The sequence below is a fragment of the Ranitomeya variabilis genome, chromosome 4 (genome assembly GCF_051348905.1).
Source record: "Ranitomeya variabilis isolate aRanVar5 chromosome 4, aRanVar5.hap1, whole genome shotgun sequence".
Classification (NCBI taxonomy): Eukaryota; Metazoa; Chordata; class Amphibia; order Anura; family Dendrobatidae; genus Ranitomeya; species Ranitomeya variabilis.
This window is the reverse complement of record NC_135235.1, coordinates 291,127,120-291,151,461: the sequence shown is the minus strand read 5'-3', so window position 1 is coordinate 291,151,461 and position 24,342 is coordinate 291,127,120. Positions and strand designations below refer to the sequence as shown.

The window sequence follows — 24,342 nt, the reverse complement described above, 5'->3', positions numbered from 1 at the left end:
ACTGTCCTGCCGCTGTTTGGAGTATTGCTTGAAGCTGAATGTTATGATACTCCCTCGGCGTTCCGGCCACCGGTAGTGCGCCTCAGTAGGATGTTGCTTCGGTCTTACAGCACGACTCCTACTGGTATTACTCCTTTTGCGTGATCTCGTTTCTCACTCAGCACAATCTATCTCGCTTCTATTCCTTCCTTGGGCACCGCCGCTACCCGGAGCAGGCGCAGTCCCGTTACGTTCGTTCAAGTTGCCAAGCCTCTGTCAGGATCCCACCCCTGACAGAGACCCTACTGTATCTTCCCCCACAACACCCTCTGCCACAAGGTGTTGCCTGGTTCCAACCCAGTCAGCTTTCTGATCTAACTTCCTGCCTGACCCCCAGTTTACCCACTATGGTGGGGAGTGGCCTAGTGAATAGAACACTTAGCTCCCCCCGGAGGCCCGACTGTGAAATGTATTGGTGTCTGTGATACCTGATCCGATGAACTCCTTCAGTGCCATCAGACGCACCATAGCTCCCCATACTGGCGGAGCCACAGTACTGCAACGACCAGGACTCTGGGGCGCTGCACCAACATATTCCGCACCACTTTACATTTTATAGGGGACTTGTACATACAATATCGGACATTACAGATAACAATAATCACATAACAGCAGATACCAAGAGGAGTGAGGGCCCTGCTTGCAAGCTAACAATCTATAAGGAAATAGGGGAGACACGAAGGGTGGATGGTAACAATTGCTTGTGTCCATATATCAGAAGAAAGGTGCTGTCCTGCGTGCAAGACCAAGACATCCATCGACGTCCGCATTTAGCAGGACACTACAAAGATGGCCATGAACGTCTCTAACCGATCCACATAAGCGGCAGATGTTCCCCAGTCATCAGCCATCTATGGCCACGTCTATTCCATGGATTATATTGTATTTCTACATGTATATGAGGCTATACAAGGTGATCAATAATGGATAGGAATGATGGAGAGTTTGTGAACATCCCATGCTGCGTTCAGGCCACTTTGAATAGCCGAGTCAATCCAGCCATGAGGAAATGAAGTGTGTTCCCCAGCAAAGAAAATTCTTCCTTCTGGTTTGGATAAATCTTCGTACATATCTCCAAACTGATAGGGTGTGAAATAAGCAAATGCCCCCATGGAATATGGATCCAGGCTCCACTTCTTCACCACTGACTTTGGGCAGAGTTTTCTCAGCTCCTCTTTTGGTCTCCGGTGGATGATGGACAAGTCTTCCAGGACAACATCAACACATTTTTCATCACTGAGTGACAGAAAGAACAGTGAATCTTCTTCTAAAGTGTATGACGCCAGCAGGACACCTCTTCCATTGGTGAAGTTATGACTTGGGTAGTAGATGTAACGAGATGGTCGATCAGTAGAACTTATGCCACCCACTATTCCATCCTTCTCCCAAAACCTCTCATTGCAGCTCAGGAAAATCTTTGTGGCGCTTGTATAGTGAACGAAACTCAAAGCGTTGGACTTCTGATTACTCAAAGGAGGGCTGAAATCCATAAGTCTGGTGGCCTTGGCAGTGGCAGTGATGATGACATAGTCTGCAGATAGGCTGGTCAGATCTGAGGAATTGGTTCTCCGATATTGGACATCTATCTTCTTTTTTCCTTGCGTAACTTTGACTACAGTGGTGTTTAGCTTGATGATGTTTTTTAGCCTACTAGCAAATGCTAAGGGCAACTGCTCGAAACCGCCGATAATCTCATCTAACCTATTAAATAAATAAAGTAGAAGTTTTTAATTTTTTGACCCACAAACAACTAAGATGTTACAAATATTATCCATCCACCCTTCCATCCATCCATCCCTTTATCCATCCACCCTCTATAAATCCATTCATCCATCCCTCTATATATACATCCATCCCTTTATACATCCATCCATCCATCTCTATATATATTCATTCATCCATCCATCTGTCCATCCTTTTTATATCCATCCCTCTCTATATACATCCATCCATCCATCTCTATATATCCATTCATCCATCCTTCCTTCTATAAATCCATCCATCTCTCTACATATCCATCCCTCTATACATCCATCCATCTCTCTATATATCCATCCCTCTATCATTCCTTTTTATATCCATCCATCCATCCATCCATCCATCCATCCATCCATCCCTCTTTCTACAGTATACATCCATCCATCTGTATATATCCATTCATCCCTCTATTTATTCATCCATCCTTCTATACATCCATCTCTCTATACATCATCTGTCTATATATCCATCCCTCTATACATCCATCCATCTCTATATATTTCCATTCATCCATTCATCCCTCTATATATTCATCCATCCTTCATTCTATACATCCATCCCTCTATACATCCATCTGTCTATATATCCATCTCTCTATAACATCCATCCATCTCTCTATATATCCATCTCTCTATACATCCATCCATCTCTCTACATATCCATCTCTCTATATATCCATCTCTCTATATACATCCATCCATCTCTCTATACATTCATCCCTCTATACATCCATCTATATATCCATCTCTCTATACATCCATCCATCTCTCTATATATCCATCCTTCTATAAATTCATCCATCCCTTTATTGATACATCCATCCATCTCTCTATACATCATCTCTCTAAATATCCATCATTCTATTCATCCATCCATCCATCCTTTATATCTTCAATTTTTTAGCTCCACAATAGCATAAACCCTCCCGCACGCATTATATGGGTTCCACAGAACGATCGTTCAGCTGACAGCTATTTCGCTTGACAATATTAAAGAGCTCCTGCCAGACATCTCTAGTGGCGACTAGTGTTGAGCATTCCGATACCGCAAGTATCGGGTATCGGCCGATACTTGCGGGTATCGGAATTCCGATACCGAGATCCGATACTTTTGTGGTATCGGGTATCGGTATCGAAACAACATTAATGTAAAAATGTGTAAAAGAAAGAATTAAAATAAAAAAATAGGGATATACTCACCCTCTGACGCGCCCTGGACTTTACCGCCGTAACCGGGAGCCTTCTTTGCTTCAAATGCGCGCGTTTTCTTCATTCCGTGACGTCACGGCTTGTGATTGGTCGCGTGCCGCCCATGTGGCGGCGACGCAACCAATCACAGCAAGCCGTGACGTAATTTTAGGTCCTTAAGGATTTTAAAATTACGTTCCGGCGTTGTGATTGGTTGCGTCGCGGTCACATGGGCGACGTGACCAATCACAAGCCGGGACGTCACGGGAGGCAGGAGACGCGTGCATTTTAAAATGCGCGCGTGTCCAGCCTCCCGTGACGTCACGGCTTGTGATTGGGTGCGTCGCCCATGTGACCGCGACGCAACCAATCACAACGCCGGAACGTAATTTTAAAATCCTGAAGGACCTAAAATTACGTCACGGCTTGCTGTGATTGGTTGCGTCGCCGCCACATGGGCGGCACGCGACCAATCACAAGCCGTGACGTCACGGAATGAAGAAAACGCGCGCATTTGAAGCAAAGAAGGCTCCCGGTTACGGCGGTAAAGTCCAGGGCGCGTCAGAGGGTGAGTATATCCCTATTTTTTTATTTTAATTCTTTCTTTTACACATTTATATGGATCCCAGGGCCTGAAGGAGAGTTTCCTCTCCTTCAGACCCTGGGAACCATCAGGGATACCGTCCGATACATGAGTCCCATTGACTTGTATTGGTATCGGGTATCGGTATCGGATTGGATCCGATATTTTGCCGGTATCGGCCGATACTTTCCGATACCGATACTTTCAAGTATCGGACGGTATCGCTCAACACTAGTGGCGACTTATTTCTTGGAGAACAAAAGGATCGGCAGTTCGAAACTGAACATGTTGGATCCTTAACTCCCCCGATCATTAATTCTAAAGGGCACCCATACACATTAGACTGGCAGCCGAACTATCATTATTGACTTGTCCTGCTGAGATTAGTCTAATGTGTATGGGGCGGCTAAATAGCCAACCATTGGGGAAGGGTTGGGGGGTAACAATATCCGCTGTGTCTTGCTGTCAGAATACTTAGTTACAAGTTGAGAAGAAGTCTTGCTATGACTTTGGAAAATTTTGGAAGCCTGAATTAAAAACATGACTTTTAAGATGTTTGAATAAAGTGAGGAAAGTCGGCTATGACAGTTCCAGAATCCTCTCAATCGGACTCATGGAGAAGTTCTAGATATTTCTTGTCGTCTTGGACAGATCTAAGATCATCAATGCTCATTGAAGCCTTAAACATTGTTATTTGGTCAATCACAGTTGGACGGACAGGACACACAACCATGGCTCATCTGACATTGACGAAGAATTGGAACAACCGGTACCTTCTGTTATTAATCAAAGTCAGTCCTGATTCGATGAAGGAGATGTAGAAGTTTCCATTAGCATTTTGATAGTGTCCAAGCATTTCAATCGCTCCTGCGCTTAGATGTCCTTCGTCCACCAGGAAAGACTGTTCAAAAGAAGCAAAAAACAGTAGATGAACACCAAACCATCCACAACCAGCTTCTGCTGAGCGTCAAGGTCTGCAATTCTCAACTTTCTCTGCAATCAAACTACATGTTCAGATTTCTAGCTCCAGAATAGCTTAGCAGACATGACGGGACCAAGGCCAAAACCAACTGATCCAGACAGACAGAACTTGGCAGAAGCAAAAGCCCAACTCTAAATACAAGATTGTGCTAAATAAAGTATGAGCAAGAAGTTATATAGGGGCATGGGAAGATGCCCCAAGTACTGGGTACCAGTGAAGATGGGGGGGACAGCAAGCTACCGTGCCAATGTCAAAGTATTCGGAAACAATGGGACTGCTCTAGAAGGAACATCCACTTAGAAATCGATAGGAAAGGTATTAGCAATTGAGGAGGACTGTGTGAGTCCTGGCTGTGGCCCATGTGAAGTCAGCGGGGATTTGGTTTGTTAAATTTTGCCAAGTTCTTCAACGTTGAAGGGGTTATCTGGAATGGTTTTATTTTTTTTTAACTTTAGGCCTAAGAACTAACAGGCAGGTTGTTGCATGTTGTGCCAATCTCTGCCAGCACAGAGCAGTTACAAACCGCTCCTGCCGACGATTCTGTAACTTCCACTGACATAACATTGACAGAGCAGCAGATTCTCATCCACTGTGCTCTGTTGATGGGGCATTGCTGTCGACGTCATGCTGATTGGTAGCCAGCTCTGTTATGACCTGGTGGTTAAGAGGCCGCACTGATATGACCTGGTGGCTAAAACACAACATGGGACGAGCTCTGAGAAGGTGGTATCTCTACTGACCGCAGTCCCTAATCCTAACAACGACACTAGTAATAGCCGTGGGATGTTCCTGACTCTCCCTAGACACCTCTTCACAGCCTAAGAACTAACTACCCCTAAAGAAGGAAATAGAAAGCTATCTTGCCTCAGAGAAAACCCCAAAAGGAAAGATAGCCCCCCCACAAATATTGACTGTGAGTGGAGAGGGAAATGACGTACACAGAAATGAAATCAGGTTTCAGCAAAGGAGGCCAATACTAAACTTGATAGACAGAGAGAAAAGGATACTGTGCGGTCAGTATTAAAAACTACAAAATCCACGCAGAGTTTACAAAAATGAACTCCACACTGACTCACGGTGTGGAGGGGCAAATCTGCTTTCCCAGAGCTTCCAGCTAGCCTGAATATGACATAGTGACAAGCTGGACAAAAAGAGACATATTTGCAGAGCAATAAAGTCCAAAACAAATGGACAAACAAGGACTAGCAAAAACTTATCTTTTGCTGACAAGGACAGGCCATATGAGAAATCCAAGGAGAGAACCAAATCCAACCAAGAACATTGACAGCTGGCATGAACTAAAGCCCAGAGCAGGTTTAAATAACAAACCCAGGCAAGGCGATTAGTGAAGGCAGCTGCTACAGCCACCTAAAGGAGCAGCAGTTCCACTCAAAACCACCAGAGGGAGCCCAAGGGCAGAACTCACAAAAATACCATTAGCAACCACAGGAGGGAGCTCCAGAACGGAATTCACAACACAGCTCCCCGCTGCCTAACTGCGGGGAGCCGCTAGTTGTCAATCAGAATGATGCCATAATTCACACCCTGTCAACAGAGCAGCCCGGAAGAGCTGCTCTGTTGACGTGAAAGAGCAGATTTGCCGACAATGACCACTCAGAACCGGTCTATTATTTCTTAAGCCCATAGTTAAAAAAATGAAATAACGTCTTTAAAGCACCACTCCAGCTTTTTTTTTTTTTTCAGTGCTGGAGTGGTGCTTTAAATGTAAGCCCTGGGTCACATACTCATGCACTGGCATCTTCACCTTATCTAAGGACCTTATCTAAGAACTGGCCCAATATCTATGGACATAACTGTTTATCACTCATGGTAATTCTGCTTCATGTCACCTGTCTTATCCATGGTGTTTCCTCTTTTTTTTTTCTATGCTATGTTGTGCATAAATATGTGATTCTACAGAATTTCTTTTAGTCTTTGCCTGATGAAGAGACCTGTGTAGTCTCGAAAGCTTGCAATTTGTTACCATCTTTTCAGTTAGCCATTAAAAGGTATCAACCACTGAGGACTCTCAATTCTAAATATTTTACTTTCTGTGTAGTGAAGTCTGCAACATTTTTTGTGTATCATTATCACCATCACGAGTATGTAAAATACTCATGATGGTGATAATGATACACAAAAAATGTGTCTTAAGTAACCCCAACCATTAAAGTGTAACCGCTATTTTAATTTTTATTTCATAAATCAATAGCGCACAAAATAATAAGAAACTTTGTCATATATCTTATCAGTGAAATCTGCTGCTTTCTCCTCCAGGACTGATTTTTCAATTTCCAAATTCTCAATTTAAGGGTAAAATCTGCATTCAGTGAAGACAGATTATTCTATTACTGAGATAGGAGATGACAGTTGGTGCTGATAAGATTCTATGTCAACCAGAGGGGGAGGAGCTCTGCCTTTAGCTCCTCCTCTTCCCGTCTACATAGAATATTATATATTTTTGATCAATGACTTGTAATACCTGCTTGGAAGAGCGGTCAAATTCATTCAGCATTTCAGAGCAATTGCCTTTTGCTTTTTTGATGACCTGAAAAAGATGAATATGATCAGTTTGGATTGTAACACCAGTACGGTCAATATGTTGCCCATCTCACCCACCTATCATCTATATGAGGATATTCCCTTTGCATAGCAGAAGACACTGGATACATGAGTGACCAGGGTAGGACATTCTTGGCTGCTACAGTCTATATCTACTATATACATATATATGTCTGATATGATACTATGCTTTCTTAGGTGGCTGCACACAACATGGTGGAGGCCGGGGCCGGACTGGCCATCTGGCAATTCTGGCAAATGCCAGAAGGGCCTATTTGGTCATGATCCGCCTTGTCTGCTACGTTGTTAACAGAATCAGTGTTCTCAAGATACCCATACTGTTAAGAGTTTTGATGGAGCACAACGTCGCGGGTATTATTAGAAATATTGGTCTTGTAGTAAATATTGCTTGCCTGATGGAGCACAACGTCGCGGGTATTATTAGAAATATTGATCTTCTAGTAAATATTGCTTGCCTCCATCCAGGGTAATATTAATAATATATTCCATCTGGTGTTTGGGGATGGGGAAAGCATGGGCCTGTGTGATTTCAAATGCCAGGGCTGAATTTCAGTCCCAGTTTGGCCATGGTGGAGGTCTAGTATACCCTTAGGTTCTGTTGAATTTTAGACATCCCCCACATGTTTATCAATGCTTGGAAAACTCAAGAACATCCATATGGTCAAAAAAGGACTGCACTTCTTATGAGTTACCCCTAAATAGGTCTTTGGAAGAGCAGACACCGTCCGCCCCCCATAGCCGCCCCATTAAAGTGAACACACCTTGTATAACAGCGGATTATACAGATCATCTAAAGATTTGCCTTTTTCCGCTGATGTTAGATTAAATCCAAACAGATTTGGATTCTTCGCCACGTCTTTAGACATTTGTCTGATGTTGTTGAACAGATAAAAATTATCTTCATCTGATGAAATAAAAGGTCTCAAGTTCAGGCCGAACTGCCTAACATACTCCCGTACAATCCTGTAAGAGGGAACAGAGGCATAATTCATGGGGTTGTCTCAGGAAAACAAGTCATCACCGATCGGTGGGGGTCCAATCACTGGAACCAGCACCAGTTGGGGAATTGTGTCATTGACTGAATACTTTTATCCCAGTTACAAAATAGAGAATCAGGTTGGACACCCGACCAAAACTCCATTCATCTTCTTTGGGTCTTCTGGAAAAAGCCAAGGGTAGCTTTCGACAGCCCCAAAGAAAATGAATGAATCAGCGGTCACTGCCACTATATTCTAATGGAGGTCAAAGTGTCCCCTTCTGCCGATTGGCGCGGGTCATGGCTTTCAGCCCACCACCAATTATCAAGTTCTCACTATCTTATGGATGATAAATTGTTTTCACTGAAAAAAAAGCATTTACCATTGACCCCCATATCGTTTGGGATTATGTGGTCTACAAATATTTAGCATCTGACCATAGAACTATAATTTTCAATTACCCAATATAAAGGAAAACAACATATTTTCATATATTTTAAGAAGAAGTCCCTTGTTCAGGATGCCGATCTATTGGCTAATTGGTTCCAAAAGCGTCTTTTGTGCTGGAGGACCTGTCCTGTTTTGCATCACACCGAGAAACCATTGATTTGAATTGTCTCCGTGTAATCCTTATTTCCACCTGTGGTGGCGCTGCAAGGAAATGAAACACTTATTTCCAAGCAAACCCCCAGATCACAGCTGATTGCTGATTTCTCAGCTTAGGTAAGTTAAAAAAATATAGATTTTTTTAATGAAGATTTTCTTCAAGCACTATGTCAAAGTCTAATTAATGACTAATGGAACATCATCTTCATGCAATCATCATCCATCTGAAACATGTGACTGTTTAATGCATCATGCAGTCCAAAAACCATAAAGGGGCAGAGGGACACCCTGCTCAGTGGGGAGGCTTTTCCACTATGCTGCTTCAAAGAAATACTGCAGCTGCATCCCCCTCCACCCACTATTCTCAGTCGTCTACTGTTTCACATGAACATGCATTGCTTTGCATACATGAGCACACCCCAATAGATTTGTCAAAATCGTTTAGTTTCCTTTCAAAATCAACATTTTCTATGGGATACAATACTCTCCTTAATTGCAAATAAGATTTGTTATTTTGTAAGCCAAAAAAATAACAAATTAAAAATCATGCCACAAAAATTAGTATGTCCCAATAAAATTCTTAGAAGCAAAGTTAAAATTTAGACTACAAAATTCTAATGAACAAGAATTCAACCACAGGTAAGTCTAATATTCATTACACAGGTGTCCAGCATACTGGTGACAAGAAAACGATGTTACTTAACAAAGAAAACCCTTTCCCATTGTATGCTGTCAGCAATAGCACCACATGGAAGAGAAATGCCCTGAGAAAGAAAATAATTTCTGTACACAAGAAACATGAAGGCTACAAGAAGATCAACAAAGCTTTACAAAAGCAAAAGTGATACAAAAATGGAACAAAGATTGATGGAACTGAAACCATCTCACGGAGACGTCCAGGTTGACCATAGAAACTAACACCGAAACAGGAGCATCTTCTGATGAGAAGGGTTGAAGAAAATCGATATGCAAGTTCAATATGGTTATCTTAAGAAGTACCTTCAAAAATATTCGATAAACTTTGCATAAAATATATAATTCATTTCAGAGTGTATGTTACATGACCTAGATGCATTTTCTTTATTTTCCTAGGTCAAAATGTTGAGACACCAAAGACATTTTCAGACCCCCACTGTAGGTCATATATGGTATACGCAGCACTATGAGCTACAGGAGTCAAGTAATAACTGATACCTGTGAGTCTCGGGCAGACGCATGGGTCCCAAATCTGCATACCAGCCCTCTTGATCTCTGTGTGTCCTCACGCGACCTCCAACGCGGCTGTCGGCTTCCAGGACCGTCACCTGCCATATGAAGTATAACGTATGGAGCATGTGACATTGACTTTGCTTTTCAACCGCATAATGTATGGAGATTATTTATTTAAGTATGTGACCAATGCATGAAGTTGAGGACCATGATCTGAGTACTTTTCATGTGAAAGTCGGTCGCAGTCCCAGGACTCTAAGCTAGTGGGACAGTATGACTTTCAGAGAGCACAAAGGACCTAAAACTAGTATAGTTTTATGGCTCTTTTCCAAAATTCAACATCTTTTTTTTTTTTTCGGCATTTGAAAAAACGATCCGACTTTCTGCTCAAAAGTCTCAAAAGAAATGGAATGACAAGGGAAGAAGCTCTTTCTTTCATGAATTATAGGAGGCGTTGTGATGAATTTGGCGCAATAAACATCAGTAAATACAAGACAAAATAGAAAAGTGACTTTATAAAAATCCAACAAATGATAAACCGGGCCATAACGTTTTATTAATTCTTCATTTTTTAAAAATTGCGATTTTATGAGCCGACGCGTTTCAGCATCTTAACATCTTAGTCGTAGTGACGTGCAGCAGATATAAGAACATGTAATTAAAAAAATATATAACAAACATCTAACAAATATAAAAAATCAAGCTGCTTGTATAGTTTAGTTTATGCAGAAATTTTCATCCAAGATGCCCTTGTGATGAGGGAACAGCCGCCATCTTGGACAGGCATACTAACAGAGATTGGCGTGACTCCATTTTGTCTCCTGGTCACAGGTCTGCAGAGAGGAGTGCTCCTGGCCCCCACCTTTTCTAATGACTAAAGTTCCTATTAGTATGGTAATTGGCTGAGCGCAATGTGGCAGGCAGATAGCATTTCAAAGCCTGAGTGAGGAAGCCACCCCAGCAGGGGACCTGGAGGTGCTTGGGGGCTTAATTATAGCACGCATGTCAAGTGGCCGCAGGATACACATTTATTATGGCCGTCCAGTCGAACCGTCTCCAACATGGAATCGTGAATTATGGACGCATCGTCCGAGGTACCGGCTCATAAAAAATATTCCCCTCGCCCTAAAGAAATTGCGCATCTAACAGTGCGACTCCCATGTCCGTGGGAGGTCTGAAACCCGAGATATAGAGATCAGCCTCCCACAGGGACCGAATGGGTCCAGGTTTGATCCCTGTACGACCGGCAGAACAAACCACAGGGGTTGGTACTGCCCGTGTACTGATCCGATCATCCTGAGAGAAGTTATCCCATTTATTAGATATTGGAATAAATCTTGCAGGGTTGCAGAGGGGGGGAGATTGCTAAGCCCACCCAGCTACAGGGGGGAGGGTCACAGCAGGGTTAAGAGCTGGGACACTTGGAGAGTGACACACACACAGAAGAAGATGACTAACTGAGGAACTACAAAAGAGGGCAGGCCAGTCAGAGGGGGGCAAGCACACACTTTCTGGGGGCTGCCCAGCAACTAAGCTGTCTACCTGTGGAGCGCAGAGCCCCCTGGCTTCCACAAGCGACCTTCAACCTGGTAAATTGACCTCCAGCTTTATACCTTTAAGCCTTGTATTATTATTGTTATATTGTACTCTGACTGTAACTCTTGATATAGTTTGACTGTATATTCCTTGTAATTACCTAGTGCGCCCTTAAGGCAATTAAATCATAAATTAATTTTGGGCTGATCCTTTTACTCTGATTGCGAATCTTAGAATACCCAGCGTGGGTAACAGGGCATTCTCCCCGGCGGCCATTTGCTCTAGGTGCAGTTCCCTTACTGACCTGAGAGACAAAGGGGGCGCCGGAGATCTGTGCCTGTGTAGTGACGTCACGGATTGGTGACGTGGGAGGAACAGGGTGTTCTTCACATTGGTGGCAGCGGGTGGGAACAGAGTAATAGTGTGCGTGGGACCCCTACTCCCAGACACTAAAGACTACCAGTGGTAACTTTCACTGCTGGGGTCTTAAGGTCAGCCCAGCACTAGACGGTCAGAGTGTAGATATAATAAGTTGTGTGCAAGGTCGGGGGTTTCAGCTGTGTCAGTAATCAGAGGTTCCAAAAATGGCGGATGGCACCAGGAGTGCAGTGAGGGCGCAGGCCAGTGCTATGGTCGATGAGGAGGTGGTGGTGGACTTTACTGTTCAAGGCGAGGGGGAGCTCAGCCCAGACTCCCCAAGGAGCCAGCCACCCATGCTTAGTCCGGCAAGGGACTACCTACCACCTACCCACCCCAGACTGTCCACATCAGAGGCCCTTGTTGCAGCGGCAGTGGCACGTCTCGAGGCGGGTAATGAAGACGCCTATATGAGACTCATGGCAGCTGCAGAGAAGGCAGCGGAGGCCGAACGTGCAGAACACCGTGAAGCGGCGGAGCAAGAGCGTGCAGAACGCAGTGAGGCAGCGGAGCAGGCAGAGAAAGCTGCAGAGCGGGCAGCGGAGCAAGCAGCGGCAGAGAGAGCAGCGGAGCGCCAGCACCGACTGGAGATGGCTCAACACGGGCTCCCGCTGGACGCCCCAGCACCACCAGAGTCCAGGGCTTCCAAAGTCCGTGCCGAGGACTTCCCTCTGCTTGAGAAGGATGGAGACCTGGATTCCTTCTTGCTGGCCTTTGAAAGGACCTGCCTTCAACACCATCTGGCACCGGCTCAGTGGGCAAGATACCTGACCCCCTGTTTGAGGGGTAAGTCCCTGGAAGTTTTGGGGGACTTACCTGCCGGGGCAGAGCAGGACTACAGCAGCATCAAGCGGGCCCTGATCCAGCACTACAACCTCACCCCGGAGTCCTACCGCAAGAAGTTCCGGAGCCTGCAGCGCGGCCCAAAGGACACCTGGACCGACCACATGCGGGCGTTGCTGAGAGCTGCAGAGCACTGGACCTCGGGTCTAGCGCTCACCACCCGCCAGGAGATCCAGGAACTGTTTGTCACGGAGCAGTTCTTGTGGAACTGCCCAGAGGACCTCCAGCAGTTCCTCCGTGACCGGAAACCGAAGGGGGCTTCTGCTACAGCCGCCCTGGCAGACGAGTATGCCAATAACAGGGCGCCGGAGCCGAAGAAGCCTGACAGCAGCTCCTGGAGAGGGGGTAAGCCCAATCCTGCCCCTGTTTCCCCAGCCCCCAGAGTGCAAGAAGTGTACCCCCTTGCTGCCCTCTCCAGGCCAGGCGCAGAACCCAGACGTTGTCATCACTGCAACCAGCTGGGACACTTCAAGGCTGTATGTCCCCAGCGTCTTAAGGCCCCATCCCTGTCCCCGAAACCGTCCACTGTTTTATGTGTGGGAGGGGGTGGTGGGAGGTCCCTGGACAATTATCAAACCGTCACTATCGGCCGCTCAGCAGTCATGGGACTGTGGGACACAGGCGCTGAACGAACCCTGGTACGTCCTGAGGTGGTGTCCCCTCAAGACTTGGTGCCGGGGAGGACCCTTTCCGTCTCCGGAATTGGAGGCGTGGAACCGGCGCTGCCTGTCGCAAGGTGTTTTTGGACTGGGGCGCCGGGAGGGGAGTGCGGGAGGTGGGAGTAACGTCAAATATTCCTGCCAATGTATTACTTGGGACCGATTTGGGGCGGCTAGTGTCTCAGTATGTGGCCACTGAACCCCCAAGTTCGGCTCCCCAAGAATGTTATGACTCTACTGTGAATGTTGATGTGTTGAATGTGCCTCCAACAGTGGAGGAGGGAGTGAAACCTGAGGGTACTCCATACACTGACACCACACACACAGGGCTCACAGTGAGGACAGGTGAGGAGACTGTAGGGGAGAGCTCAGAGGTGGAGGGAGGGGCTGCTATGGGCAGTGTAGGGCCCCTAAGTTAATCCAGCCTGCTGAGTCTAGGGCCCCTGCAGGAAGAGGAACAGGCCATGGGGGCAGGAGGCGTCTCAGGAGAGGAGCCACCAGGTAAGACCCCAGGGCATTAGTTCCCCACACCCGGGATGTCAGGAGAGCAGGGAAGTCTGCCTGACCCGGCGACTTGGTCAGGAGCCGGGGGGAAGCAGGCGCTACCCGTGGGCACAGCGGTCGTGGCCGCTGTCACCAGGAGTGGGAGCGCCAGAGCCCAAGGAGCCTTGCAGAGGTCCGACGGCTTCCCCCTCTCTGACCAAGTGGCTGCCTAGTCAGACAGCGGCCAGGAGACAGATCCCAGGGAGCTGACAGCAGATGTGGCAGTGTCGTCCATTCTCGCCACATCGAGTCAGGGATTTCAGGCAGCGTTGGAAGCTGACGCTAGCCTGAAAGCTCTTAAGGAGCAGGCAGCACAGCCTCCTGGGGAGTCAGACCGCGAGTGGGTGGTCTGGGACCAGGGACGGCTATACCGGGTAACGGTTCAGCAGGGTTCACCGGAGGCGTGGCCCAGGGACCGACAGTTAGTGGTACCCTATCCGTTCAGGGCGGAATTGTTGCGGATAGCACACAAGATTCCCATGGCCGGACACCTAGGGATCGCTAAAACCAGGGCCAGGCTAGCGCAGCATTTCTACTGGCCTGGAATGAGGACCGAGGTAATTGCCTACTGCCGTTCGTGTGACACCTGTCAGAGGGTGGGGAAGGTGGGGCGGCACCCCAAAGCCCCACTGGTAACTCTGCCCATCATTGAAGAGCCTTTATCGAGGGTGGCTGTGGATCTCATTGGACCTCTGTCCACTCCCAGTCGCTCCGGGAAATGCTTCATATTAACGGTAGTGGACTATGCCACTTGGTACCCGGAGGCGGTCGCTTTGTCATCCATTCGGGCTGACAAAGTGGCCACTGCTTTACTGGAGATCTTCTCCAGAGTGGGGTTTCCCCAGGAAATGCTCACCGACCGAGGGACCCAGTTCATGTCACAGCTGATGGAGTCTCTCTGTAAGCAGATACAGGTGCAACATCTGGTAGCCAGCCCGTATCACCCACAGACCAATGGCCTGTGTGAGCGGTTCAACGGCACCTTAAAGCAGATGCTTAAGATGTTGGTCGACTCCCACGGGAGAGACTGGGAGCGGTATCTCCCACACCTTCTATTTGCCTACCGGGAGGTTCCACAGGCCTCAACGGGGTTCTCCCCCTTTGAGCTCCTGTATGGGCGACGTGTACGGGGGCCCCTTGCTCTGGTGAAAGAAGCGTGGGAAGGAGATTTGGCCACCCCTGGAGTGTCGGCCATTGAGTATGTTGTGCGCTTCCGGGACAGAATGACGGCCTTGACACGGCTGGTGCATGACAATATGGCCCAGGCCCAAGCTGACCAGAAGCGGTGGTACGACCAGAATTCTTGTGAGAGGACCTACCAGGTGGGTCAAAAGGTGTGGGTACTGGTCCCCGTCCCACAAAACAAGCTTCAGGCGGCCTGGGAGGGTCCATACCTCGTGCACCAGCAGCTCAACGCCGTCACCTATCTGGTCACCCTGGACCACGCCCGTGGAAGGAGGAAGGTCTTCCACGTGAACATGATGAAGGCACATCATGAGCGGGAGGCTTGTGCCCACCCAGTGTGCAACCTCCCGGAGGAAGGTGAGGTAGAAACCCTCCTGGATCTGCTCACCCAAGCCAAGGCGGGTGGATCCATTGAGGATGTGGGGGTTGGCCACCAGCTCTCGGAGGACCAACGTTCCCAGCTGGGGGTCACCCTACACCCCTTTCGGGAGCTGTTCAGCAGCCTGCCCGGAAGGACTGAGGCAGCCGTCCATGATGTGGACACCGGCAATCACCCCCCAATCCGGCATTCAGCATATCAGGTCTCTCTCGAGGTGCAGCAGCACATGCGCCAAGAGATAGACGAGATGCTGAAGCTGGGGGTGATCCAAGCGTCCAACAGCGCGTGGGCTTCGCCTGTAGTCCTCGTCCCTAAAAAGGACCGAACTACGCGGTTCTGCGTGGACTACCGGGGGCTCAATGCTGTGACAGTCACCGATGCGTACCCAATGCCGCGCATCGATGACCTGCTCGATCAGCTGGCCGGGGCCAAGTACCTGACCATCATGGATCTGAGCAGGGGATATTGACAGATTCCCCTGACCCCTAAGGCACGGGAATGCTCTGCCTTTATCACCCCATTTGGACTGTACGAGTCCACGGTGATGCCCTTCGGCATGAAGAATGCCCCTGACACTTTTCAGGGGATGGTCAACACGCTGCTCAAAGGACTGGAAGGGTATGCGACCGCGTACCTGGATGACATTGCCATCTTCAGTCCCACCTGGGAGGATCACCTACAGCACCTGGCGCAGGTGTTAGGGAGGATCCAGAGGGCAGGGTTGACCATTAAGCCGGAAAAGTGCCAGCTGGGTATGAGTGAGGTCCAGTACCTGGGACACCGGGTAGGTGGGGGAGCTCTGAAGCCAGAGCCCGGGAAGGTGGATGCCATCACCTCCTGGCCCTCCCCCAGGACCAAGAAGCAGGTGATGTCCTTCTTGGGGACGGCCGGGTACTATAGGAGGTTTGTTCCACACTATAGCACCCTGGCCAAGCCCCTGACGGAGCTCACCAAGAAGAAGCTGCCCGTCGCAGTCGATTGGACAGTTGCCTGTGAGACAGCTTTCCAGGCGCTCAAAACCGCCTTGTCTAGCTCTCCTGTACTACAGGCAGCCGACTTCACGCGGCCATTCGTAGTACAGACCGACGCCAATGACTTTGGCCTCGGTGCTGTGCTCAGCCAGGTCGACACTACGGGACATGAACACCCCATTTTGTACCTGAGCTGGAAGCTCATGCTGAGGGAAGTGGCCTATTCCACGATGGAGAAGGAATGTCTGGCAATTGTATGGGCCCTGCGGCGTCTGCAGCCATACTTGTACGGACGCCACTTCACCGTGGAAACAGACCACAACCCCCTCAGCTGGTTACACTCGGTCTCTGGGACAAATGGGAGGTTGCTACGCTGGAGCCTGGCTCTCCAGCAGTATCACTTCAGCATTCGCCACAGAAGCGGCAGAGACCATGGTAACGCTGATGGGTTGTCCCAGCAAGGAAAAGGTGCGGAAGGGCGCATGGGGGAACACAGGAATGTGATGCCCCCTAGCGCCCTCTAAAGCAGGGAGGTGTAATGAGGGAACAGCCGCCATCTTGGACGGGTATACTAACAGAGATTGGCGTGACTCCATTTTGTCTCCTGGTCACAGGTCTGCAGAGAGGAGTGCTCCTGGCCCCCACCTTTTCTAATGACTAAAGTTCCTATTAGTATGGTAATTGGCTGAGCGCAATGTGGCAGGCAGATAGCATTTCAAAGTCTGAGTGAGGAAGCCACCCCAGCAGGGGACCTAGAGGTGCTTGGGGGCTTAATTATAGCACGCATGTCAAGTGGCCACAGGATACACATTTATTATGGCCGTCCAGTCGAACCGTCTTCAACATGGAATCGTGAATTATGGACGCATCATCCGAGGTACCGGCTCATAAAAAATATTCCCCTCGCCCTAAAGAAATTGCGCATCTAACAGTGCGACTCCCATGTCCGTGGGAGGTCTGAAACCCGAGATATAGAGATCAGCCTCCCACAGGGACCGAATGGGTCCAGGTTTGATCCCTGTACGACCGGCAGAACAAACCACAGGCGCTGGTACTGCCCGTGTACTGATCCGATCATCCTGAGAGAAGTTATCCCATTTATTAGATATTGGAATAAATCTTGCAAGGTTGCAGAGGGGGGGGGAGATTGCTAAGCCCACCCAGCTACAGGGGGAGGGTCGCAGCAGGGTTAAGAGTTGGGACACTTGGAGAGTGACACACACACAGAAGAAGATGACTAACTGAGGAACTACGAAAGAGGGCAGGCCAGTCAGAGGGGGGCAAGCACACGCTTTCTGGGGGCTGCCCAGCAACTAAGCTGTCTACCTGTGGAGCGCAGAGCCCCCTGGCTTCCACAAGCGACCTTCAACCTGGTAATAAATTGACCTCCAGCTTTTTACCTTTAAGCCTTGTATTATTATTGTTATATTGTACTCTGACTGTAACTCTTGATATAGTTTGACTGTATATTCCTTGTAATTACCTAGTGCGCCCTTAAGGCAATTAAATCATAAATTAATTTTGGGCTGATCCTTTTACTCTGATTGTGAATCTTAGAATACCCAGCGTGGGTAACAGGGCATTCTCCCCGGCGGCCATTTGCTCTAGGTGCAGTTCCCTTACTGACCTGAGAGACAAAGGGGGCGCCGGAGAGCTGTGCCTGTGCAGTGACGTCACGGATTGGTGACGTGGGAGGAACAGGGTGTTCTTCACAGCCCTTTTCTCCATTTTTTTTCCCGTTTAGGTCTGCTGACCCTTTCGATTTTAAGGAATCAACAACTTTTCGAGTTACCATAATGTGCGTCAACAATACGTTTTGCTCTAGCAGATGTGTTGGGTGACTTTTTTTATCAGGATTTTCTAGGTTTTACACTATTTTGGTCTTCTGTACGGAGGTGTCGGAAAAGACAACCGTCATTTGAGCTAATATTCTTCTGTACGCTATCTTGTGTACCACCAGATTTAATAGAAGCATCTTGAACAATCGTGTTGAAGATAGGAGTTATTTATTAGGCAACTTACCCTGTGTCCGGCATCTTGTAAAGTTTTGGCTGCAGAGAGTCCAGCGACTCCTGCACCGACGATCACAATGTGTTTGCTATTATGTTGTTTGGCATAGGGTAGACCATTTTTGGCAATATCCAGTAAGTCTTCATATTTAGGGTCTTTCAAGCAATCTTCCAAAGTGCTCACATCAGTCTTTACCCTCCCAGTCAATAACCAGAATACCAGGGGAAGAAATACTGAGGATAACAGAGATGGAGACAGTAATGCCATTTAATATATATAAGAAGACAAGGCCATTAAATTTATTTTTTTCTGTTTTGATGACATTCTGTTTGACAATCCACAGTGCATGCTGGGATACTCAGTGACATCCATTTCAGGGGCTGGGCTAGTTCCTGCTTTACTGAACATGTGTTGGTTGTCAATTCTGATGCATGCTCAGTAAAAGCTCCCTGCTTAATGTGTGATAGTCTCCTCAGTGCACAGTGACAGTGCACTCAGTCACCTGCACTGATCGGAAGTAATGAGCTGGCAAGACAGCGCACTATCACAGCACATTGTAAAGAAAGAACATGGAGAGCAGAGGCCAGCCCCATCCCTGAAACAGACAACTTTCACTGGTCCATGCTCTCCCTGCTTGACACATTCTTTCCTTACAATGTGTACTGACAGTGTGCTCTGTTGTCGGTTTGTCATTTCATATTAATGTCAGTAAGGGAGCACACTGTCACTGTGCATGGAGAAGAATATTGTATATAAAGAAGGGCACTCATACTAAGCATATGTCAGACTTGACAGCTAATGCATGTTCAGTACAGCAAGGACTAGCCCTGCCCCTGAAATGGACGTCACTGATGACATTTTGCTTCAGAGTGGGAACATAGGCCTTTTAGGATGAAAATCAATATTAAGTCATGCACATGGAAGTACACAGTGAAACAGCTAATGGCTAACATATGTGTATCTCCATTTATAATTATATTATGTTATTATAATATGTAATAATTAATAATTGATTAATAATTCCTGGCTCTATTATGATTATTAGTTTCTAAATTACATAACCATGCCAGTATACCAAATAGAAAGAACTTTGGAAAATACTCTACTTACCAATCCCGTCCATGTCTTTCCGTAATCTGTCGTGCCCACAAGATACTGATTTGGTAATTTTGCTCACCCTATATATAGTGTCAGCAGCCAGGAATAGCAGGAATAGTGGGAGGGACCTCTGATGTTTTGCACAATTTTGCTTGTTACAATAAGACACTTGACAATTATACTATGCAATTAAAAATAAGGTATGTACCTGACCTCTGGCAACATTTACATTCCATTTACTTAGCATTTTCATCTTTGATGATTAGATCTTTAAACGATAGAGATGCAAAGAAGGCATTTTACACATATATATAGTAACATATTAACACATTGTGTCAACACACTCAAAAAAACACCAGAACACAGGCAGGGATGCTTACCTGTTCAAGGCCTCCAACAATTGCACTTCCCAGGGTGCACCAGGCCCAAATGAAGATAGCGAAAACACAGGTGCAAATAATACCGATGCAACCAACCTACAATCAGGAATTGGCTGCTTGGAGCACCCGTGCAAAAAAATAGTCTGTATGTGGCATGTTCACACAGGAATGCAAAGTATATGGTGTCAACACAATCCCAGGAAGCAGGATACCCAGCGCCACGCCAAGAGGAGCCCTCTTTGGAACCAAAAATCTCAAATTTTCGTTCAGTACCAGTAAACTCAGTTTGAGAAAGACCCGGAATAGGGTCGAAACGTTACTCTATCCCTTATCCTGCTGTGTGTGTATATATACTTAAATGTCAAACATGTGTAAATAAATACACCATTTTTGCAAGTTATAACCTGAGAGAGTGCGGCTGTTTTCTCGCTTATTGGACTTTGTGGGTTTTCCCAAGCACAGCCTGCACCACCTAATTTGCTGAGTGTGCTCCATCCCCTTGAAAGGGCCATGACTGTCAGCATTATGCTGACTGACACCCGACTCCCTGCAATTAGGCAGCAGGGAGCCGGCTGTCAGTTGGCATGATATCGGCAGGAGCACCCATTTGACAGAGCACAGGGAAAGAGAAGCCGATGCTCTGTTGATGTCACATAAGCAGAAGGCAGCAGAATCGCTGGTAGGAGCGGTCTGTTACTCTTTGCCCCGGCAGACGTTGGAGCCAGGCACAACAGGCAGGTAGTTAGCAACCAGCTGATCATTAGATAACTTAGGAGAATAGCTTTCTTGAAGAAAATTTATTCTGTCCTCTACTTTTGTATCTGTATATAGACTAGAGAACCTTGATCATGTCTGTGAAACTGAGAGAAAAGTTGATTCTTTACAGTAATTTGAGAGGAAGGATAGACGATGAAGAGTAAGGCTGGGTTCACACTGCATTTACAGCAGCCCGTTCAACACATACGGTAATGGGCTGCTGTAAACGCAAGTGCCGGTATGGCAGCACACTAGCGCAGATAGAGCATCTGCTAGCTCTATCTGCGCTAGCAGTGACGGACCCGGAAATGCTGTAGCCCGCGTCTCAGGGTCCGTTACTCAATGACGGAACATGGCTAGCGCACGCCCATTGTGGGCGTGCGCTAGCGATGCGTCCGACATTGGAGTCAATGGCGGCGTTAGCTGACTACGTTACACCGCGTTATGCCACGGTGTAACGTAGTCCGTCTAACGGACGGGTTCAACGTTCAACTACCCTGAAATAGATTGGGGAACAGAAACCTGCAGTTCCAGCAAAGGTAATCGGTTTTTGACAACTATGAGAGACAATTACCTTTCACAACTGGTTCAGGACCCAACAAGGAGGGGGGCACTGCTAGACCTAATATTAACCAACAGGCCAGACCGCATGTCAAATATAAGGGTTGGGGGTCACTTGGGGAATAGTGATCACAAAATAATAAGTTTTCATGTATCCTTTAATAAGATGTGTAATAGGGGGGTTACAAGGACACTAAACTTCAGGAGGGCAAATTTCCAACGGATGAGAGAGGATCTTGGTGCAATTAACTGGGACGATATCCTGAGACATAAAAATACACAAAGAAAATGGGAGACGTTTATTAGCATCCTGGATAGGACCTGTGCACAGTATATACCATATGGGAATAAACATACTAGAAATAGGAGGAAACCAATATGGCTAAATAGAGCTGTAAGGGGCGCAATAAGTGACAAAAAGAAAGCATTTAGAGAATTGAAGTAGGTAGTGAGGAGGCATTAAATAAATATAGAAAATTAAATAAATTCTGTAAAAAGCAAACCAAGGCAGCAAAGACTGAGACAGAGAGACTCATTGCCAGAGAGAGTAAAAATAATCCCAAAATATTCTTTAACCCCTTTACCCCCAAGGGTGGTTTGCACGTTATGGACCGGGCCAATTTTTACAATTCTGACCACTGTCCCTTTATGAGGTTATAACTCTGGAACGCTTCAACGGATCCCGGTGATTCTGACACTGTTTTCTCATGACATATTGTACTTCATGATAGTGGTAAAATTTCTTTGATATTACCTGCGTTTATTTGTAAAAAAAATGGAAATTTGGCGAAAATTTTGAAAATTTCGCAATTTTCCAAATTTGAATTTTTATGCAATTAAATCACAGAGATATGTCACACAAAATACTTAATAAGTAACATTTCCCACATGTCTACTTTACATCAGCACAATTTTGGAATCAAAATTTTTTTTGTTAGGGAGTTATAAGGGTTAAAAGTTGACCAGCAATTTCTCATTTTTACAACACCATTTTTTTTAGGGACCACATCTCATTTGAAGTCATTTTGAGGGGTCTATATGATAGAAAATACCCAAGTGTGACACCATTCTAAAAACTGCACCCCTCAAGGTGCTCAAAACCACATTCAAGAAGTTTATTAACCCTTCAAGTGTTTCACAGGAATTTTTGGAATGTTTAAATAAAAATGAACATTTAACTTTTTTCACAAAAAATTTACTTCAGCTCCAATTTGTTTTATTTTACCAAGGGTAACAGGAGAAAATGGACCCCAAACGTGGTTGTACAATTTGTCCTGAGTACGCCGATACCCCATATGTGGGGGTAAACCACTGTTTGGGCGCATGGCAGAGCTCGGAAGGGAAGGAGCGCCGTTTGACTTTTCAATGCAAAATTGACAGGAATTGAGATGGGACGCCATGTTGCGTTTGGAGAGCCACTGATGTGCCTAAACATTGAAACCCCCCACAAGTGACACCATTTTGGAAATTAGACCCCCTAAGGAACTTATCTAGAGGTGTGGTGAGCACTTTGACCCACCAAGTGCTTCACAGAAGTTTATAATGCAGAACCGTAAAAATAAAAAATAGTTTTTTTTTCACAAAAATTATCTTTTCGCCCCCAATTTTTTATTTTCCCAAGGGTAAGAGAAGAAATTGGACCCCAAAAGTTGTTGTACAATTTGTCCTGAGTACGCTGATACCCCAAATGTGGGGGTAAACCACTGTTTGGGTGAGTGCTCGGAAGGGAAGGAGGGCCGTTTGACTTTTCAATGCAAAATTGACAGGAATTGAGATGGGACGCCATGTTGCGTTTGGAGAGCCACTGATGTGCCTAAACATTGAAACCCCCCACAAGTGACACCATTTTGGAAAGTAGACCCCCTAAGGAACTTATCTAGATGTGTGGTGAGCACTTTGACCCACCAAGGGCTTCACAGAAGTTTATAATGCAGAGCCGTAAAAATAAAACAAAAATTTTTTCCCACAAAAATTATTTTTTAGCCCCCAGTTTTGTATTTTTCTGAGGGTAACAGGAGAAATTGGACCCCCAAAGTTGTTGTCCAATTTGTCCTGAGTGCGCTGATACCCCATATGTGGGGGGGAACCACCGTTTGGGCACATGGGAGGGCTCGGAAGGGAAGGAGCGCCATTTGGAATGCAGACTTAGATGGAATGGTCTGCAGGCGTCACATTGTGTTTGCAGAGCCCCTAATGTACCTAAACAGTGGAAACCCCCCACAAGTGACCCCATATTGGAAACTAAACCCCCCAAGGAACTTATCTAGATGTGTTGTGAGAATTTTGAGCCCCCAAGTGTTTCACTACAGTTTATAACGCAGAGCAGTGAAAATAAAAAATATTTTTTTTCCCACAAAAATTATTTTTTAGCCCCCAGTTTTGTATTTTCCCAAGGGTAACAGGAGAAATTGGACCCCAAAAGTTGTTGTCCAATTTGTCCTGAGTATGCTGATACCCCATATGTTGGGGTAAACAATGTGTGTGCACACGGGAGAGCTCGGAAGGGAAGGAGCACTGTTTTACTTTTTCAACGCAGAATTGGCTGGAATTGAGATCGGACGCCATGTCGCGTTTGGAGAGCCCTTGATGTGCCTAAACAGTGGCAACCCCCTAATTATAACTGAAACCCTAATGCAAACACACCCCTAACCCTAATCCCAACGGTAACCCTAACCACACCTCTAACCCAGACACACCGATAAACCCTAATCCCAACCCTATTCCCAACCGTAAATGTAATCCAAACCCTGACCCTAACTTTAGCCCCAACCCTAACTGTAGCCTTAACCCTAGCCCCAACCCTAAACCTAGCCCTAACCCTAGCCCTAACCCTAGCCCTAACCCTAATCATGTTTGATCGCGGTGTGCCGGGGGTTAATGTGCCGGGGGCGGTCCGTGACCTCTCCTGGCACATAGCGCCGGATGTCAGCTGTGATAGGCAGCTGACACCCGTCCGCGATCGGCCGTGTTCCCCCCGTGAGCGCGGCCGATCGCGCTGGACGTACTATTCCGTCCTTGGGAAGTAGGGCCCACCCCACATGGACGGAATAGTACGTCCAATGACAGAAAGGGGTTAACTA

At 46.7% G+C, this 24,342-nt stretch overlaps 1 protein-coding gene across 1 annotated transcript; it reads right to left on the bottom strand.

The window, feature by feature from the left end:
- Positions 1-843: 843 nt before the first annotated feature.
- On the bottom strand, positions 844-19,681 carry IL4I1 (interleukin 4 induced 1). Its single transcript, XM_077250178.1, has 7 exons — positions 19,578-19,681; positions 18,480-18,700; positions 9,910-10,019; positions 7,894-8,095; positions 7,032-7,097; positions 4,341-4,468; positions 844-1,740 (listed from the first exon to the last, which is right to left on the bottom strand). The coding sequence occupies exons 1-7, from the start codon at positions 19,588-19,590 to the stop codon at positions 957-959; spliced, it is 1,524 nt and encodes a 507-aa protein (XP_077106293.1). The 5' UTR covers positions 19,591-19,681; the 3' UTR covers positions 844-956.
- Between the last annotated feature and the right edge of the window lie 4,661 nt (positions 19,682-24,342).

What these genes read in the sequence shown, in the direction of transcription:
- IL4I1 (XM_077250178.1), bottom strand. An exon ending in TACAAGATGCCGGACACAGG is followed by an intron (nt 10,020 to 18,479) that starts GTAAGTTGCCTA and finishes TTCATATGGCAG; the next exon opens with GTGACGGTCCTGGAAGCCGA. An exon ending in ACTTTGATTAATAACAGAAG is followed by an intron (nt 1,741 to 4,340) that starts GTACCGGTTGTT and finishes TTTATTTAATAG; the next exon opens with GTTAGATGAGATTATCGGCG.